The 20,894-nt window shown below is 43.2% G+C and overlaps 2 protein-coding genes across 4 annotated transcripts in view; one reads left to right on the top strand and one right to left on the bottom strand.

Moving 5' to 3' along the window:
- Window positions 1-2,950, top strand: part of fbxw8 (F-box and WD repeat domain containing 8) — a 44,896-nt gene extending 41,946 nt beyond the window's left edge. The window contains exons 11-12 of one of the 2 annotated variants that reach the window (XM_083784423.1): window positions 856-972; window positions 2,741-2,950. In XM_083784423.1, coding sequence (XP_083640549.1) covers window positions 856-972; window positions 2,741-2,906 — 283 coding nt within the window. In that variant the 3' untranslated portion in view covers window positions 2,907-2,950. The remainder of the gene's footprint in view (window positions 1-855; window positions 973-2,740) is intronic. The other variant, XM_083784422.1, reaches the window with a different exon arrangement.
- A 906-nt stretch (window positions 2,951-3,856) lies between these two features.
- tesca (tescalcin a) lies at window positions 3,857-18,876 on the bottom strand. Of its 2 annotated transcripts, none has more exons than XM_083784430.1 (8): window positions 18,690-18,876; window positions 11,088-11,157; window positions 8,544-8,624; window positions 7,663-7,802; window positions 6,088-6,153; window positions 5,854-5,954; window positions 5,349-5,396; window positions 3,857-5,133 (listed from the first exon to the last, which is right to left on the bottom strand). In XM_083784430.1, exons 1-8 carry the CDS (start codon window positions 18,763-18,765, stop codon window positions 5,044-5,046), a joined length of 672 nt encoding a protein of 223 aa, XP_083640556.1. In that variant the 5' UTR covers window positions 18,766-18,876; the 3' UTR covers window positions 3,857-5,043. The 2 variants fall into 2 exon arrangements, with proteins under 2 accessions (XP_083640556.1, XP_083640555.1); XM_083784429.1 differs by having other exon boundaries at window positions 5,854-5,958; window positions 6,092-6,153; window positions 18,690-18,874.
- Window positions 18,877-20,894: the final 2,018 nt, after the last annotated feature.

Raw genomic sequence — 20,894 nt, forward strand, 5'->3', positions numbered from 1 at the left:
ATAGTTTTGAATCGTGACCCCAAGAATCGAATTGAATGGTGGGACGCCCAAAGATTGGCAGCCCTATGCGACCGCGCTGCTACGGTTATGTTTAGGGGAGGGTATATCTCAGTAGGCTCCCAGCATGTGCAGTAGACCCATAAGAAGTATAACCTACTGGGAATTATCGGTTGACTTTTCACTCTAATCCGCTACCATTAATTAAGGTCACCAACTCTCCGTCACGTAGCTGCGGACCACCTGGGACCCCCTCAAGGACCACTGGTTGTCCGCGGACCACCTGGGACCCCCTCAAGGACCACTGGTGGTCCGCGGACCACTGGGGACCACCTGGGACCCCCTCAAGGACCACTGGTGGTCCGCGGACCACTGGAGACCACCTGGGACCCCCTCAAGGACCACTGGTGGTCCGCGGACCACTGGAGACCACCTGGGACCCCCTCAAGGACCACTGGTGGTCCGCGGACCACTGGGGACCACCTGGGACCCCCTCAAGGACCACTGGTGGTCCGCGGACCACTGGGGACCACCTGGGACCCCCTCAAGGACCACTGGTGGTCCGCGGACCACTGGAGACCACCTGGGACCCCCTCAAGGACCACTGGTGGTCCGCGGACCACTGGAGACCACCTGGGACCCCCTCAAGGACCACTGGTGGTCCGCGGACCACTGGGGACCACCTGGGACCCCCTCAAGGACCACTGGTGGTCCGCGGACCACTGGGGACCACCTGGGACCCCCTCAAGGACCACTGGTGGTCCGCGGACCACTGGGGACCACCTGGGACCCCCTCAAGGACCACTGGTGGTCCGCGGACCGCTGCATTTTAAAGCATCCTTTTTGCCTTGCATGCAGGCATCCCGTCAGGCACGTGCGTTTCAACAGCAGCTCGCTGATAACGGCAAACGTCCCAGATGAGAAGTCACCCCGGGGAGCATGCATCAGTGACGACGACCTCACAGCTCACCGCAGGTCTCTGATCCTCCACCCTACTCTCTGGGGGTTTTATATTATTATTATTATAGCTCTCTGTCTACCGACTACCGAGCAATCTTTGTTCCTACTCATGAAGTGTTCCTACTCTATATATGGTCATGAAGTGTTCCTACTCTATATATGGTCATGAAGTGTTCCTACTCTATATATGGTCATGAAGTGTTCCTACTCTATATATGGTCATGAAGTGTTCCTACTCTCACCTATGGTCATGAATTGTTCCTACTCTCACCTATGGTCATGAAGTGTTCCTACTCTCACCTATGGTCATGAAGTGTTCCTACTCTCACCTATGGTCATGAAGTGTTCCTACTCTCACCTATGGTCATGAAGTGTTCCTACTCTATATATGGTCATGAAGTGTTCCTACTCTATATATGGTCATGAAGTGTTCCTACTCTATATATGGTCATGAAGTGTTCCTACTCTATATATGGTCATGAAGTGTTCCTACTCTATGGTCATGAAGTGTTCCTACTCTATATATAATAATAATAATAATAATAATAATCTTTATTGTCCCGGAGGATATTTGTCTTCACAATCTGTTCAACACCCACATCAAAAACAACACAGAGCACATAACACCAAGACAACACAAAAAACAAAAACAAAACATGAGGTCCCCACTGTGTACAGAACCATCCTATCGGCGGGGCAGTTTGTTTAATGCCGCGATGGCTGAGGGGACAAAACTCCTACTAAAACGGACCTTTTTCCATGGCAAGGTTCTGTATCTTTGTCCAGATGGCATGAGGTTAAAGAAACGATACAGAGGATGGTCAGTGTCATTTGATATCGAGAGTGCTAGTCGTGTGATGGCCTTATTGTTCATATAAGAAAGTGTGGGTGTAGGAAGTCCGATGATTTTGGAAGCAATACGGGTGATACTGAAAAGTTTGTACCTGTTGGGCATGGACAGTATCGTGTAGAAGCATGCAGAACAGTACAACAGAACAGGTTGAATAATGCTTTTGTACAATAATAGCAGAAGATGAGGAGCAACAGATAATGATCTTAATTTACGGATTACATGGAGTCTTTGCTGAAAGCGTGACTGGATAGATGTAATATGTTAATCAAAGTCTATTGTCCAGGGTGAGTCCAAGATATGTGAAGCTGTCTACCTGTTCTATTGTTTTACCATTAATGAGGAGTGGGTTAAGTCCAGTGTGGGTCGTTGTTCTTTTGTTTTGACCACATTCAACTCTAGATAGTTGTCAGTGCACCACTGTGTGAAATGAGAAATGGTATTCTGATAGACCGTAATAGAGTTATTGTCATGGAGCAGTCCGAGAATGGCAGTGTCATCAGAGTATTTAAAGTATGTGATGTTAGTGGGTGAGGGGCTAATACAGTCATTTGTGTACAGAGTGTAGAGGAAGGGGCTGAGGACACAGCCTTGAGGGGCCCCTGTGTTGGTGATGGCAGTTGATGAAAATGATGCTCTTTGGCCACTCAGAATAGCCAAATGGCATTGATCATGCCTCCAGGTCTTTAGTTTACTCAAGTTAGGTAATAAGACCTGGTACTTAATCAGACCATGTGTCCAGTGGAAACCTCGTATGAATCTGATCTCAGGTCAGAATGGGTTAAGACACGCAAAATACAGCCCATAGGGTGAGAAGTTCAGTCACACGAGAGAGACTCTGACTAGAGTGGTGTTTTTCTTGGTTGCTTGATACAAATTCAAGTTTCTATCACATCACGTCTTTACGACTGTGTTGTTTTTTGTACGTTCCAGACACAGAGGCGTCGTCTGCTACTATGACTTCTCGGAGGACGCCACATCGCAGGATCACATCCTGCCCATCTGCAGGTCCAACTACGCCGAGTCCCACGGCTACAACTACAACATCGGACTGGCGGTGCCGTACGACATACTGTCTGGCGCTCAGCCGTCGCACTGACACAAACGTCTTTTGTCAGTGGACAAAGACGTTTCCCAACGTTCAAGTTGGGGAAATATTGGGCATATACGGAGGGACATCGGACAATAAAGGTCGTTGCACTTTGCGCTCGGTGTGTGGGGACCTTAAGGCATTCAGCGCGAGAACCCCTTTTGGTGTTTTAAAGCATTGTGTTATACTTTAGCTATTGAAAAATAGCAGATCTACAAGCTCGTAGGAACTGAGTGCCGCGCTACGAGCTTGTAGATCTGGGGGGGGGGGGGGGGGGGGGGGGTCCCTGGCTGGGACAACATATGTCCAGATGGGGGTCCGCAGCCAATTGCATATATTTTTGGGGGTCCTTGACATGAAAATGTTTGAAAACCGCTGACAAATCCTGTCAGTATTTAGAAGACATTTGTAGAATCGTCCTCAGGTCTAATTGGGATGATATAGCTCTTTGACAATACCGATCATGGGTTGATTCTCCAAACTATATTTCCTTCACTTCATTAAGTAAAGCTTTTGAAATAATGTATTGATTATTATTTTTTATTTTTTTAAAGTGGTGCAACCGTCCGGCTGTTTAGAGTATCAACAGGGGGCGCTGTTGCACCACTTCAGACGAGTCTGATTTTTGTATGCTTGTATTAGTAACATTAGATAATTGTTGTTCCAAGCTAATCAACATTGTAGGGAAAAACTAATATTGTTAAATTATGTCATATTTTCATTTACCTGGGATGTTGAATCCAAACCACCGAAAGAGTTGCTTTGTGTGCCTACTTGGCTTAGCCCATTTTGGTGTTGGCATCATGTTATGCTTTAGCTATTGAAAAATAGCAGATCTACAAGCTTCATAGCACGCCACCGAGTGGCGCGCTACAAGCTTGTATAGGTCTGCTATTTTAGAAAAATCGAAGAACGAAAACATAGCTTTTTCAGAAAACTGTCAGGATGTAAAAGACATTTTTAGAATCTGATCTCAGGTCAAAATGGGTTGTGGTCCTTTAGCGTTACAGACCAACCACCAACGACAACTAAACACCTCCGCTTGATTCCATGGATCTGTTAATCATGACTTTATTTAATCCATTCATATAACTCCTTGCATCTGTTAATCATCACTTTATTTAATCCTTTCATATACATTATTGCAAGGACATAGATTACATTACAGTTCTTTGACACACACACACACACACACACACACACACACTCTCTCTCTCTCTCTCTCTCTCTCTCACACACACACACACACACACACACACAATCAAGTTATTTAAGTACTGTTTGAACACAGAATTAGTAGTAGTAGTATAAGTATTTCTAGATCCCTGGATCTTGGTTGGTTGAGCAGCAATGTTTACATGAAGTCTCAGTGCAGTAGTACAGTAGGGAACTATTCTTGAGCTCTGAGGGAATGCTTAGCATGTTCCTGTTCTGTCTCACACGCTCTGGATGTTGATCCATGAATACCGGACATAACCTTTACGGTATGTTATACATACAGTACCCACAAGAGAACATCACTACATTGCCCTGGGAATCTCACAAAGAGGGTGACATCATCATTATACCCGGAAGTTATGCGGGAACGCCTACTACTGAGTGGCAAAAAAAAACTTCTTTCTGGCCTTGACAGCCCCCATACAGCCAAACAAAAGTCCTGTCTGATTGTATTAAACAATGTTAAATGACTTTAAACTCAATTTGTCATTGACTTTATGCATTTGTGCATACCCTCCATTAGGCCAAGAAAATCAAGGATATACAGTAGTGTAGGTCAGTCTATTTGAAATGTTCAATAGTAGTGTTAAACAACAACAAAACAAGTTTGAATTAAATTAGACAATAAGAAGGCATTCCTGATAATGGCTTTGGCTGAAACATTCAAGTGAAAATGTCATGTTGGGTTTCCGACTGTTCACAGACTTCACCGTTTACTTCGAGCACCGTGGAGAACTTTTTTTTTGCTGGGCAATTGGCATACCGGTATATATTCTTCATATTTAAATTTAAATTCAACATGTACTATAGGAATTGTGCAAAGGTATGAAAAAAATGCATTTGGTGAAATCTCAGGATGACTGGAGAGGTTCTGCTAAAAACAGCAGTTACGTAATCTATCCGTTTGATTAGTTTGACGGACAAATGATCATTTCCCTTTCCCACAACGCATGGTCGACGTGTCCACATCCAGAAATCGGACATGCATTCTCGATTCCATCTCGAGGCCTTTTAAAATCTGTGTGAAGACATTATTGGAGGATTATTAGGTAGCCATGTTGTATATCCATATATAAACCTACAATAATCATGATGTATATCCATATATAAACCTACAATAATCATGTTGTATATCCATATATAAACCTACAATAATCATGTTGTATATAAACCTACAATAATCATTTAGGAAGTTAAAAGCTGTATATTTTGCGGGGCTAGAATTGTACCAACCTGTTCAAAATGCTCAAAGGTAATTCCTTCATAGAAATCATCAGGTCCCTGAAATGAGAATGAAAAGGGTAACTTAGGCCAATCTGTGCAGTGTTGTTACTTGTAGCTCAGTGGCCTTGTGGTCCGCCCTGAGACTGGGAGGTCGGGGTTCGATCCCCGGCCGGGTCCTACCAAAGACTCTAAAAATGGGACCCAGTGTCTCCCTGCTTGACACTCAGCATCAAGGGTTGGATTGGGGGTAAGCTAATGGGGATCCATCTGTATCTGAATAAAGAATAAAGAAAGTCCCTGCGACATACTAGCGTCATGTCCAGGGGGTGTACTGGTGCTACAGAAACAGGAGATAGGCTCCTGCCCCTATGGTCCTCATGGCTACAGAAACAGGAGATAGGCTCCTGCCCCTATGGGCCTCATGGCTACAGAAACAGGAGATAGGCTCCTGCCCCTGTGGGCCTCATGGCTCGGCAAGGCTACTTACTTACATGCATTATGCTTCTGCACTTACCATGTGTGGCATATTTATGCTAGCCACTTCCAACATGGCAGCATCTGCAATGGCCTTGGCAGCCTCCTGCCCAATGTCGTTATTTGACATGAGTTCCTCAACTACCTATAAGGAAGTCAACAACGGAACATAATTCATTAAAAAATTGATATCTATAATGTTATGCATCCTGTTTAACTGTGCTTTTAGACATAGTAACTGATGCTTTGATGCTGTCAGTGGTCATTACATTACTTGCCTTTCTATACTCGTCCACAGTGATGGTGCCATCATTGTCTGTGTCATGCATGTTGAACAGGACTGGGGAAATAGAGTAGAACATAACATAGTCAAAACAAACGGTATGTAAACATTTCTGTGGACTTAAATGGTTGATTGTGACACAGGATGTCGCTAATGGACCGTTCGACATCACCAGGACAAAGGAAGTTGTGATTTCGAGTAAAGGTTGGCTCTCAGATGGAGAGTTTTAATAACTAGAAGTTTCCCTACTGGTCTTATCTATAATGAATGTAATGTACTCACACAAGGTAGTAGATAGCTCGTAAAATGTTATTGGTCTCGTGCATGTTGACATTGCAGTGATGTATGCTATTCATTGACTCGTTCAGTTTAGCTTGACTAGTAGTACGGCTGGCAATTAAAAAAGGAGGTTGCCATGCAGTTTACTTCCTCTGGCTACAGTACAACAAAAAACCCGTTTCGACTGTTGGCACTGTCCCTTGTGAACAACGAGGGAAGGAAAGCTCATTTCAGATTGACTTGCTAAAGGCAGTATCTGTGTCGATAACCTGTTTGGTGACTTAGCATTTAATTTGTACACCGAGTTAGCAGCAGGACGGGAACCCCTTTTTTGTGTTTTAAGCTTTGTGTTATAATTTAGCTATAGAAAAATAGCAGATCTACAAGCTCGTAGCGCGGCACTCTTATAGATCTATTTTGTGAAAAATCGTAAACATGTGGCGCAAATCTTTGAATATATATTCTTTCAGAGCAAACGTTTTTTAACTCAAGCAGCTAGGATAACATACGTATTCACTTCTGCCAAATGGAGCTTTAGCGTAAATTGAGTCAGGAAGACTGCCAAAAAGAACTCGCCCGATCACAGTCAGTTTAAACTTTGCAGATGACGCTTGTCTATCTAAACCAATCGGTGTATACTTCTGAACGGATATTATTTAAATTAACCACCATAATGTAGTCTAAAGAATGAACACCTTCTGCCACACCTCCATGCGAGCCAATGACAAACGATATCTACACCCCCCCCCCCCCTCCCTCTCCACCATAATATTCTAAAATAAATGGTGACTCGGCGACCTCAAGACGAAAAGCCTGAGGGGTGTTTCTTAACTTCTTACACAGTATGTTATCTGTGGGCGTGTACTGTACGCCATGGATGAGACTTCAACCACAGTCAAAATGTTTAAATCTTTTATAAAGAATATGCGCTTAAATTAATTTCGTTTAAGGTTTCTTTTCAAATCCATAATCTTTTAGTCTATCCTGAGTCCTTTGTAATCTGTCAAATTGTAAAATAAAAAAAAATGCGAGGGCAAATTAGTACTAGTAGTAGCAGCAGCAGTGCTAGTACTGTAAATTGTGTGTGGTGTGTATCACAAACAATATGAATTAAAGTGGTAGTTGTACGAATCGTAGCATTAGCAGTGGTAGTAATAGTAGTAATAAGAAAGGGTAATAGTATACACAGTCATTTAAGCAGTAGTTGTGTCTGTTGTGTATCACAGTGTACTTTTAGTAGTAGTAATGTGTGCGTGTATTTAAAGAGAGAGAGAGATAGATCCTCACAGCGTAGCTTCTCCTTCCTCATGGCCTCTTTCTCTTCCTCGGTCATCTTCAGCCCTGGGGGTCTGAAGTGGGACATGACCATGAGGAACTGCTGGAAGCCAATCTCCTGGACGGAGCCCACCTGCTCCTCATGTTGGTTCCTGCAAGAGCACAATGTTCTAGTTTAATCTAGTATTAATCTAGTACTAGTACAAGAGCACAATGTTCTAGTTTAATCTAGTATTAATCTAGTACTAGTACAAGAGCACAATGTTCTAGTTTAATCTAGTATTAATCTAGTACTAGTACAAGAGCACAATGTTCTAGTTTAATCTAGTATTAATCTAGTACTAGTACAAGAGCACAATGTTCTAGTTTAATCTAGTATTAATCTAGTACTAGTACAAGAGCACAACGTTCTAGTTTAATCTAGTATTAATCTAGTACTAGTACAAGAGCACAATGTTCTAGTTTAATCTAGTATTAATCTAGTACTAGTACAAGAGCACAACGTTCTAGTTTAATCTAGTATTAATCTAGTACTAGTACAAGAGCACAATGTTCTAGTTTAATCTAGTATTAATCTAGTACTAGTACAAGAGCACAATGTTCTAGTTTAATCTAGTATCAATCTAGTACTAGTACAAGAGCACAACGTTCTAGTTTAATCTAGTATTAATCTAGTATAGTCCAACTAGCAATTCATTCAGTTCAATACAAAGGAGTGTTATTGCAGTGGTTCCCAAACTTGTTCATGTCAAGGACCCCCAAATTGACACTAATAATTAGCCCGTGGACCCCCCTTTGAAAATATATGCCAAGCAGTGATTTTTCAACCATTTTTCATTTCAAGGGCATTAGGCTACGGCCCACTATTCAATATTGAAAACATACATACCCACCTTTTGTCAAAGAAGGCTCCGATAATTTGCTTTCTGAGTGGATTATTGGCCAGGGCAGGAATGTTCTCCAAGTTCTCCCTGCTGCAGTGGGACAAGAGAAACATCGTTTTAAAGGGGAATTCCACTCGTTTTCAACATTTTACTATATGTCATTAATATACCTTAGAGCTGTTGTGTGGAAACAATACAAACATGGTGAAACACACCTTGATGATGTCATCAAGATGTGTTTCTAGAACTGTAACGTACATGTTATAATATAACATGTCTTTATAATAAGGTACGCATTTTATTAACTATGTTAATTTGGTTTATGCTATTATTTCAATGTCCTGTTGACATTGCGCTGGGCAAGACCTACGCTGTAGACGCTATCATTTGTTTTGGGCGGCAGTCGGGGGATTTTGGCGTTGATGTTTTGGAAATCAGTTTACATTCTCCGTGAATGAAACAAGTGATGTGATTGGTCGGAAAAATATCGTATCCGGGGGAAATACATCTGACGGATGTTTCGGACCGACACTTCCCCCGATAGCGTCTCTGCCTTAGGTTGTGACCAGGCTTTTCTCTCTGCCTTAGGTTGTGACCAGGCTTTTCTCTCTGTCTTAGGTTGTGACCAGGCTTTTTTCTCTGTCTTAGGTTGTGACCAGGCTTTTCTCTCTGCCTTAGATTGTGACCAGGCTTTTCTCTCTGTCTTAGGTTGTGACCAGGCTTTTCTCTCTGTCTTAGGTTGTGACCAGGCTTTTCTCTCTGTCTTAGGTTGTGACCAGGCTTTTCTCTGTCTTAGGTTGTGACCAGGCTTTTCTCTCTGTCTTAGGTTGTGACCAGGCTTTTCTCTCTGTCTTAGGTTGTGACCAGGCTTTTCTCTCTGTCTTAGGTTGTGACCAGGCTTTTCTCTCTGTCTTAGGTTGTGGCCAGGCTTTTCTCTCTGTCTTAGGTTGTGACCAGGCTTTTCTCTCTGTCTTAGGTTGTGACCAGGCTTTTCTCTCTGTCTTAGGTTGTGACCAGGCTTTTCTCTCTGCCTTAGGTTGTGACCAGGCTTTTCTCTCTGTCTTAGGTTGTGACCAGGCTTTTCTCTCTGTCTTAGGTTGTGACCAGGCTTTTCTCTCTGCCTTAGGTTGTGACCAGGCTTTTCTCTCTGCCTTAGGTTGTGACCAGGCTTTTCTCTCTGTCTTAGGTTGTGACCAGGCTTTTCTCTCTGTCTTAGGTTGTGACCAGGCTTTTCTCTCTGCCTTAGGTTGTGACCAGGCTTTTCTCTCTGTCTTAGGTTGTGACCAGGCTTTTCTCTCTGCCTTAGGTTGTGACCAGGCTTTTCTCTCTGCCTTAGGTTGTGACCAGGCTTTTCTCTCTGTCTTAGGTTGTGACCAGGCTTTTCTCTCTGCCTTAGGTTGTGACCAGGCTTTTCTCTATGTCTTAGGTTGTGACCAGGCTTTTCTCTCTGCCTTAGGTTGTGACCAGGCTTTTCTCTCTGCCTTAGGTTGTTGTGACCAGGCTTTTCTCTCTGCCTTAGGTTGTGAACCAGGCCTTTCTCTCTGTCTTAGGTTGTGACCAGGCTTTTCTCTCTGCCTTAGGTTGTGACCAGGCTTTTCTCTCTGTCTTAGGTTGTGACCAGGCTTTTCTCTCTGCCTTAGGTTGTGACCAGGCTTTTCTCTCTGCCTTAGGTTGTTGTGACCAGGCTTTTCTCTCTGCCTTAGGTTGTGACCAGGCCTTTCTCTCTGTCTTAGGTTGTGACCAGGCTTTTCTCTCTGTCTTAGGTTGTGACCAGGCTTTTCTCTCTGTCTTAGGTTGTGACCAGGCTTTTCTCTCTGCCTTAAGTTGTGACCAGGCTTTTCTCTCTGTCTTAGGTTGTGACCAGGCCTTTCTCTTGGCAGATGAGTAAGGCTGGGACCGAGGCTATGTTTGACATAAGGTCAGCACAGGGTTAGCCAGGAAAGTAGATGCTGCTCTATCTTTGTCCTTCCCTGCTTCTTTTCAGAGGGAAAGGAATGTGCTATCTGTCACTGCCCAGTGCCCATGGCACTGATGACTGATGGGTTGTGTGCATGTGCGTTAAAGTGATGGAGGGAGTGGGAGAGAGAGAGAGAATGCTATGCGATGTGATTGTGTATGAACCAACAGTATCTGTGTGCCTGTGCGCGTGAGCGCATGCGTGTGTGTGTGTGTGTGTGTGTGTGTGTGTGTGAGAAGGACAGCTTCTATAATAAATCTGCAAAAACCAAGGTCCAGTCAATATTTGCTATAGCTCACCCAGCGGTATTTCACTTATAGCGTGGAGACGGCGCTAGACATTTTTCTCATTGCATTCAGCAGTGTATCTTCTCCCTGTGCTACAGCAGTGTCCTGGGTATAGTCCAGTCCTTAAACGAAAACAAGGGCTCGCAACTCACTTGTGTCTTTCTCGAGTATGATACTCCATAAAGACCGATACGGGTCGAAGCGTTGTATGTCGTTTATTGTTTATCTAGTAGTTAGTTTTAACCGTTTGGCTCGGCACCAAGACAGGAGGATGTGCGTTATATTAAATAACAGTCCAGTGCTTCACACCTTATTGTCTCTGTGTTGTCGCTCAGTTGCCTGAATCTCTTGTGAAGGTTGTTAATCTGCTCCAATGAAACTGGAAAACAACAACAAGAGAACTGTGAGACAGAACAGAAGAAGCATATCGTCTGACAACGGCACTCACTCACACTCCTGTCCTTCATTGTTAAATTGGTTTATCCCATTTTGGGCGGGAACCCCTTTTGGTGTTAGCATTATGTTATGCTTTAGCTATTGAAAAATAGCAGATCTACAAGCTCATAGCGCGCCACTCGGTGGCGCGATATGAGCTTGTAGATCTGCTATTTTTGAAAAATCGAAGAACGACTGACATAGAAACATAGCTTTTTCAGAAAACTGTCATTTTCAAACAGACATTTTTAGAATCTGATCTCAGGTCAGAATGAATTGGTTTATTCCACCTGTACTTTATACTTTGTTTGCATTCCAGTGTCTCGCACAGAAAATGGCAGATCTACAAGACTGCAGTGTGGTGCGCTCACTGCACTGCAGTGAGATCAAGGTCTGCTATTTTCTGTGTGAGACATAATAATAATAATAATAATACATTTTATTCATGAGGCGCCTTTCAGGGCACTCAAGGTCGCCGTACAGGTTAAAAACAGTACAAGAACACAGTTAAAAGCAGAACAAAAACTAGGGCACAGCTTGCAGCAGAAGACACAGAGGTCACACAGAGTCATATATAGGCCTTCCTAAACAGGTGGGTTTTGAGGTGAGTTTGAAATATGGTGATAGAGTCCATGTTTCTGATGTCAGGGGGGGGAGGGAGTTCCAGAGGTGAGGGGCAGAGCGGCTGAAGGCTCTTGAGCCCATGGTGGACTTTCAGGGTGAGGGAGGAGGAGACAGACCTGAGAGACCGGGTGGGAATGTTGACGTGGAGGTCAGAGAGGTATGGGGGGTGGGGGGGGTGGGGGGGAGGTTATGAATGGCCTTGAATGTGTGGAGAAGGATCTTGAAGTCGATACGGTATTTCATGGGGAGCCAGTGCATGATTTATACTTGGTTGCACATGATGTACAACCAAGTATAAATCAGGCTTTACCACGGCATGAGAGATACCGATATCCTCAAACTACTTTGTGTGACGGGCAATATATAAATACAGCTAGAATGAGATTACACAAGGATCGGTTTAGATTGGGACATGGGATGGATGGATGGATCACTGAGTGGTTTCACAATACGCTCAGACTAATGGCCAGGGGTGTAGTGGCCATCCTCCCAGTCTAAAATATTTTTTATTTTGCCAAAAAATATGTATATACTTTTATGGATACAATTAATTAAGTATTGTGAACTCCGTTTTTAAATAGCCTATATCACGTCTGCATGTTTTAATAGTGTGTCTGTGCGTGTTGCGCACGTGCACACAAATGCGCGTGCATGTCTGCATGACATGTGTGCACTGTGCACTTGTCCCCCCACTTCTAAAAGTAGCACCACACAACACTGCTAATGGCAAGACAAATACACTCTGCTGCTGCAGTGATTGTGTTTGTTTGCCGTTTGAAGAGTTTCATTTCTTTAACCATTAACTCGCCCAGTTAGACCAGTGGCCATATAAAGGATTGGCCTGCATGTTATCTGGATGTGGTGGCATGGCATGATTGGCATCTCTGTATAATTTGGGGTCAAGGTTCCTTTATTAGCACCCAAGAGCCAGGCTAAGCTGTCACTATATATGCCTTTTTCTTTGTCCTTCCATTCTGACCTGAGATCAGATTCTAAAAATGTCTTCTTCATCCTGACAGTTTTCTAAAAAAAGCTATGTTTCTATGTCCGTTGTTTCTTGATTTAAAAAAAAATAGCAGACCTACAAGTTCGAGTGGCGCGCTATGAGCTTGTAGATCTGCTATTTTTCAACAGCTAAAGCATAACATAATGCTAACACCAAAAGGGCTTCCCGCCAAAAATGCAAGAGTGGAAAAGTACACCACAAAAAGTTCAAGGATGACTTCTTAGACAGAGAAAAGTAACTTTTTTCCCTTATATTTTACATAATGTGCAAAAGGACAAATATTGTGGTCATAAGACGTTAGTGCCCGCAGGTAAATGAGTTGCACAGGGAGGAAATTCACTCGATTAAAAACAAGACATCACAACAATTCTGACTCAAATGACAACAAAACCATTATTATTTAGTTTTGTTTTGTTTTGTTTTGTATTGGCTGCCTGCCGGTACAAAAGCATTCGTGTATTGCTTTGTTCTCCAGCTATAGTGCAAACCGGTGGCTGATATTCAAGAACATTCTTGAATGGCAGGGTTTGCCGTACAGCTGTGAAGAGTAATAGGTTGCCTCACCTTTAATGAACTATTAAGCACACAGGTTTGACGTTTTGAATAGTTTGAGTAAACACTAGAGTTTTAGACCGAGCCTGTGTTCCCTCCCTGTTTGGGCTACTGAGGCAAAGGGGTGCAGTACTTAGTTAAGTTTAGACAGTTTTTGGTTAGACCCGTCATTAGTCCTACATCTACAACCTATCTCAAACCCTCACCCTAAACCTAACCTCCCACGGGGCAGCACACCTATAAACCTAACCCTTCCCCAGGCAAAGCAGAACTGAGACCAACCACAGGCTCATTCAGAGGCAGGTTTATGGGCTGTCCGTGTGGTTGCCAGGTTGGGCGCTATCATCATGACAATTACCAGGCTTACCGTTTTGACCAGGGAACTGTATTGTAGTGTTCTAGTCTAGACTAGTAAACACGCTTTAGATTTGTGTAGTGGACGACATTTGAATTAGCCCAATTCCTCTCTGACACATATCATGGAGCAAATATGGGTTCAACAACTTTGTTAAAAGCTGCAATCCCTGGCCCAGGCCGTAGCGTAACGGTCTGGGCACCGGACTGGTGATCCAGTCGCGGTGTGCCGCGGGTTCGACTCCCGGACCCGACACGGCCTTTACCGCATGTCATCCCCCCATCTCTCTCCCGTTTCCTGTCAGCCTACTTTCTATCCCTTAAAAAATCAATAAAGGCGTAAGCCGCAAAAAAATATCTTAAAAAAAAAAAAAAAAAAAAAAAGCTGCAATCCGTAATTCATTGTATTGTAATGAATCTGCAATGTAGAGTATAATTCATAATGTCCACCACTGCCCCCATGGATCTCTCTGTGTTGAGTGGTGTAAATTTGTCCTCTCCTGCAGGGATTCTAGTCGGGACCCCAGTTGGAATCCTGGGTAGCACATACAAGTTATGATTCTAGTTCAGGACCCTAGTTCGAATCCTGGGTAGCACATACGTACAAGTTATGATTCTAGTTCAGGACCCTAGTTGGAATCCTGGGTAGCACATACAAGTTATGATTCTAGTTCAGGACCCTAGTTCGAATCCTGGGTAGCACATACAAGTTATGATTCTAGTTCAGGACCCTAGTTCGAATCCTGGGTAGCACATACATACAAGTTATGATTCTAGTTCAGGACCCTAGTTCGAATCCTGGGTAGCACATACAAGTTATGATTCTAGTTCAGGACCCTAGTTCGAATCCTGGGTAGCACATACAAGATATGATTCTAGTTCAGGACCCTAGTTCGAATCCTGGGTAGCACATACAAGTTATGATTCTAGTTCAGGACCCTAGTTGGAATCCTGGGTAGCACATACAAGTTATGATTCTAGTTCAGGACCCTAGTTCGAATCCTGGGTAGCACATACAAGTTATGATTCTAGTTCAGGACCCTAGTTCGAATCCTGGGTAGCACAGTGCACACAAGATATGATTCTAGTCGGGACCCCAGTTGGAATCCTGGGTAGCACACACAAGTTATGATTCTAGTTCAGGACCCTATAGTTGGAATCCTGGGTAGCACACACAAGTTATGATTCTAGTTCAGGACCCTATAGTTCGAATCCTGGGTAGCACACACAAGTTATGATTCTAGTTCAGGACCCTAGTTGGAATCCTGGGTAGCACACACAAGTTATGATTCTAGTCGGGACCCCAGTTCGAATCCTGGGTAGCACAACATACAAGTTATGCATAGCTTCTTTTATACTTAAAGGTTATATTATTCAGTGATTTCACTTAATTCTAAATATCACTTATTTTTTTGTTTTGTTGTGATAATCCTCCCTACTATAGAGTGAGTTCCTCCCTGTTGGCCTGTCACGTGACCCGCCCCTCCCCCCACTGTAGTGTGTGCATGTGCACATCTTGTTACCCGGGTGGAACGGGGGGGTCCAAATCACTGAATCCTCCTTTAACCAAACAGAATTAAGAATATAAATCCATGGATACGTATTTCCCCAGTAGTTGCTGTCAGGTATGGACTTGTTTGTGGAATGAAAGATTTCATCACATACTAGATCAGTGGTTTTCAACCAGTGGTTCGGGGACCAGTGGCCATTTGGTTGCATTGCAATAACATGCAGAATGTAGAAGAATTGTTACTTTGATCAACGTTTGCCTGTTATCTCAGGGGGCAGCGGTGCCTCAGGGGTAGAGTGGCTTGATGTTCGAACCCTGTGGGCTCCCCCAAAAGTTACTGTCGAAGTGTCCTGGAGCAAGACACTGACTGAACCCCTAATTGCTCCCGATGTGCTGGTTGGTGCCTTGCATGGTTTCCGCTGCCATCGGTGTGTGAATGTGTGTGTGAATGGGTGAATTGATGCACAATCTCTGTAAAGCTCCTTGGATAAAAGGCGCTATATAAATGCACCATTTACCATTTAATTGGTACCAACATCAATACAGCATGGAATTGTGGACAAAATATTCTACGTTTTGGGTCTAATTAAGAGGGTAAATCATCAAATGGTGGCTTAAACGCAGAATACTATATTAATGGACCCTAAAGCTGGTACGTATGAAAAGGGTTAAAAACCACTGCACTAGTTCAAGACACAGACACTCCGCCTTAAGAGATAATGGGTCAAAGTCACACCCAACAACAGCAATAAACATACAATATAAGTTGTTTGATGTCCCAACAGGAACCCTGTTGACCCTGACACACTGCCAGCTAACACATACAGGCAGCAATTTATTACACTACTATTAACTCTGGCCTGCGCAACAACATAACAATTTCATGTCACTCGAAAACAAAGTTATAGAACTAATACAGACTTGTACTGTTTTCTGTTTAAACTTCTTCTTAACCCGTCTAGGAGGGAAGACTGTTTTATGACAGCTGATATAAGATGCAATACAATTTAATTGTCCCATGAAGAGAACACACACCAGCAGCAGCCATGCAGTGAACAGGCCTACTGAATACCCGGACAGTCTGTCTGATAATAAATAACAACCCACTTTACAAAGTGTGACGTAGGCTACGTGTTCTCATGATAACTTCACTGTACATCGTCGAATTAAATAGGCCTACTCATAATTTGACGTGTTATTTAATGCCGCAGCTAGACCATTCAAAACAGATCGAAAGGTATTATTATTATGCAAAAACGCATTTCAGTTTCAGCACCATGATGGTATTCGTATGGGTAACAAGAATACTCGCCGCATTTAGCGATTTGGCGAGTTAACTTGAGGATTCGCCGAAACGTTACGAAACCTCGCCGAAACATGACGAAAACTCGCCGCGGGGGCGACGCCTCTTCACATTCTGGCGAGTTCTCGTCACGTTTCGGGGCACTTTCACCAGCTGCAGCTGCAAGTGGCTGATCTACAACGTGTCCGGACGCGAGATGAGAACTAGCACAACAACTAGTTCCCTCAGTGTTTGTATTTTCTTCACTTTCCGGGGCACTTTCAGCAGCTGCAGCCTCTGCTAGCTACTGTGCTAACGATGCTAAAGCATACATCCAGATCCATGCACAAAACAAAACAAACCAGGGTTGCCACATATCGTGGATGTGAGAGTGAAACAAGCAACCAGGTCCCCTCATTAAAAGAAGCGACTATAAAAGGCCACACGAGCACTTCAAAGCTATATATATCGTCCACTAAACAATGTGCTTATTTATATTATGTTGGCTATTTGAGAATAGACGATCTACAAGCTCACAACCGTTCTACCATTATTTACAAGTAACTTCAGAAAAATAAGCCCAATGTGGCTTATAATAATCAGACCAGGCGACATTGCAGAGATACTAGATAGGCAAATACATTGAGGCTTTTTATTTAAAGAGTAGCCTATACGGGGTATAAATATAATTGTATAGGGCTGAGTTCTTTGTAGACTATATAAATGAGTCTTTACTGTCTAGTCAATGTTTTAAACTGGTTCTGTAGGTCACATGAATTGTTCACATTTTAGTTAGTCTTTTAAATTATTAAAGTAAATCATTTCGAGAGTGTACAGTACAAACTATCATTTAGCCCATAACCCACTTTGGAAACTACTTTCCATTTGATTTAAGCTGTAGAGAAGGAACGTATATATAACATTGCTGTGGTTATGATGAAATACATTTTTAATATCATTAAACTCTGAGAGTGTACAGTACAGGGCTAAATGATAGTTTGTGATTTACTTGTGAAAGCTGAATGCTTTTGCATGCTTTTATTGTGTTATTGTGAAGGAAAAAGTTTCTGAATGTTCTCAGAGCCTGCATCTCCGCATGCTGGGGGTGGCTGATCTACAAGCTCACAACGTGTCCGGACGCGACGCGTTGTGAGCTTGTATATCAGCTATTTTCAGCACGGAACACATTACACATTGTACGGCGAAGAATAAAGATGTCTTTTGTTGGCCGTTCGTGGCGATATTGTGGACACGTACCTCCTCGACGCGATAATAACCAACTAAGCTATTTGAAGTTATTTTTCGTGGCACATTATGTTTAATCAAACAAGTGTTAGGAGTTGGGACAGTGTCTGTCAGCGTGCATGATCATCATGCAGTAGCTAGATGCGCGCTCCAGTGGCGAGAGCTGACTGGAGAAAGATTGCTTTATTTGCCATTCTTTAATTCCTTTAAAAAAAACGAAATTGCGATGTGCTGAGTGCACGGGCCGCGCCGCAGCAGCATGGGTCGCGCAGCTCGCGCTGCCACAAACTTCTCTTTACATCAGAGAGAAAAAGAAGAAGCGACCGGCGACTTCTTCAGAAGCAAGAGGAGCAGTAGCTAGATGCGCGCTCCAGTGGCGAGATCACTTCCCCTTTGGCGACTCTTCGTCACTTTCCAGGTCGAGTTCTCAGACAGAACTCGACCCGGAAAGTGACGAAGAGTCGCCGAAAGGGGAAGTGATCTCGCCAAAGATGAAGAAGACTCGGCGTGGCGAGTATTCCAGTATTCATTTGTATGTAGGCTATATATATTTGGTAATTGGTATCATTTCTCAGACTTTCGACTATGCCCTTCGGCTTTAATAGTCTTTGCCTACAAAGGCACTCTGTTAGGCCTAATATAAATATAAATTGAAATTATAACCGTCACAATATGCTCTACTTCTTTATTCTATCCGATCCTGAGCGACGTACTTTTCTAAACGTAGTCAAACTTGAAACAAGTTACCGGTACATGTATTTATGAATAAATATGTAAATCGGATTACAAGTAGTAGCTGCTATAGCCTACACTACACAGTAGTAGTCGTGCTATAGGTTACATAAATATATACATTGTCAAATGTCAATACAATGCAATTGTATTATTATAGCCTATACTTACATCCAGTTCTGTCTGCCAAGTCCTCGTATTGTTTGTATTTTTGCGGGTGCGTCTGTGAGCACTGCGAGGCTCCCATCGCGGCTGGCTGGCAGCAGTAAAGTGCGTGTGTAGCCTATTGTACGTGTACTGTAGTGCGTGTGTGTGTGGGTGGGTCACCGTGGGTGTGTGCAGCGTGACTGGGACTTATTGTTTGACGCGTCCCAGGGTGCCGTGTGGTGTGAGGCTGTGACTCCACCTGAGCCTGACTGACTCTGACTGCCGCCCGCAGCTCCACAAGGAAGTCAAGTCAACGCAAATAAATATCTGGCGTCCGCGAGGTCCTAAAACACCTAATGCGATCCAGACAGTGGTTTTCAAACTTTATCATTTCAAGTCAAGAACCCTGTAGTTTTAAACTATAAAGACGTGTCCCATGGGCCGATAAATAATAATAGGGACAGTAACAGCTGTCTGGGACACACTTTGTTACTTATTGTTTGGAATCAATAAAATGACACATCTTAAAAGTTCAAACAGACTACAGTACACACAATTAAAGGTCAGTGTGGTGAAAATGCAGGCTGGCAAAATGACAAAATTCTAAAATCTCAATGTTTTTTTTTATCTCATTATGAAAATTACAGAATGCAGCTGAAAGTTTAGAAATATTGAATAGCCTACTTTATCCACTTGAAGTGAATGAAAGACGAGTGCTCCATTTTTAAATATCAAATAAAAATCTCTAGAAAGAAAGCCTACGTTTTCTAAATAATCTTTCTTTGACACATGCAGCTAACCAATATACCGTAAGCGTCACATCTGGAGGAAAACAAGCACCACTCGATCATCACCTGGAAAATACCATCACTATGCGTTGGCATGGTGGTGGCAGCAGCGTCATGCTGTGTGGAGTGGGCATGTTTTTCAAGCCGCGGAAACTGGGAGACTTGTCAGAATAGAGGGAAAGATGAATGGAGCACTGGAGCAGTGTACAGAGACATCCTGGATGAAAACCTGCTCCAGACAGATGAATGGAGCAGTGTACAGACATCCAACTTTGTCGATGATTCACCTTCCAACAGGACAGCTAAGATAACGAAGGAGTGGTTTGAGGACAACTTTGTGAAAGTCCTTGAGTGGCCCAGCCGTGCAGAGCCCAGACTTGAACCCCATTGAGCATCTCTGGAAGGACCTGAAAATAGCTGTGCAGCGACGCTCCCCGTCTAACCTGACCTGACAGCTGAGCTTGAGAGGGTCTGCAGAGAAGAATACCCCAAATTCAAGTGTGCCAATTAAGCTTGTAGCATCATTCCCAGAATTGGCTTAAGGCTGTAATTGCTGTCAAAGGTGCCTCAACAAAGTACTAAAAAGTGTGAATACTTTTAATAAATTAACGAAATATTCAACAAAACTTTTTTCACTTCATCATTATGGGGTATTGTGTGTAGATGAATGAATGTGGCAAAATGTGCCAAAAGTGAAGGAGTGTGAATACTTTCCGGATGCACTGACTAACCCCAGGAAAGTATTTATTGTCTCCCAAACATCATTACAATAAGATCTGGTTGCAAAAGGGGTGAAGTTTCCCTTTTAAAATAATCCTGTGGATTTCAGCTGTGAAGCGTGAACCCATTTGTTTCCGGACCTGAGCAGACAGGCACGGCCAAAGGAAGCCGTCTGCCGGTGTCTCTTCTTTCGGTTTTTAAGACAGCTGGTGGATGGAAAAGAAGCTCCACCCACGCGGCTGACTGCCGCGACGGCCAGATTCCCGGAAACGCTTGCCCCCCCGTGGGTGGAGCTTAATTTCCATCCACCAGCTGTCTCTAAAAACCCGGAAAAGACGCCGGCAGACAGCAGAAAACGACCGTGCCTGTCTGGTAGGTCTGGCAACAGCTTTACTATTCAAAGTAGCAAACTGGCAGAGAAACAAAACCTTGAAACGTTTTTCTTTTATTTAAAATGTCCTCATTCCTCATTGTCATTCCGGTTTCAAGTCAATGTGATCCTCATTTGGTTCCTCTTTTGTTTTTCTTTCTTTTTACACACAATTAAATTAACAGCTCAACACATCGACGAGCCCTTTATTCTCTACAATATTTAGCTTTTTAAATATACAGGGAAAAAAAATACCACATTCTAGAAAGGATGAAAGTCAAAACTTTCATAAGTGCATGAAATATGATTAAAAGGAAGTGACGCGTGGATGGTGGTGGTGTTAAAAAGCAA

This window comes from Protomyctophum parallelum (assembly GCF_964188405.1).
Source record: "Protomyctophum parallelum genome assembly, chromosome: 15".
Taxonomy (NCBI): domain Eukaryota; kingdom Metazoa; phylum Chordata; class Actinopteri; order Myctophiformes; family Myctophidae; genus Protomyctophum; species Protomyctophum parallelum.

What these genes read in the sequence shown, in the direction of transcription:
- tesca (XM_083784430.1), bottom strand. Translation starts at nt 18,765, where the DNA reads ATGGGAGCCTCGCAGTGCTCACAGACGCACCCGCAAAAATACAAACAA. An exon ending in GACAACACAGAGACAATAAG is followed by an intron (nt 8,625 to 11,087) that starts GTGTGAAGCACT and finishes GTCCCACTGCAG; the next exon opens with CAGGGAGAACTTGGAGAACA. An exon ending in GCATAAATATGCCACACATG is followed by an intron (nt 5,397 to 5,853) that starts GTAAGTGCAGAA and finishes TTCTCATTTCAG; the next exon opens with GGACCTGATGATTTCTATGA.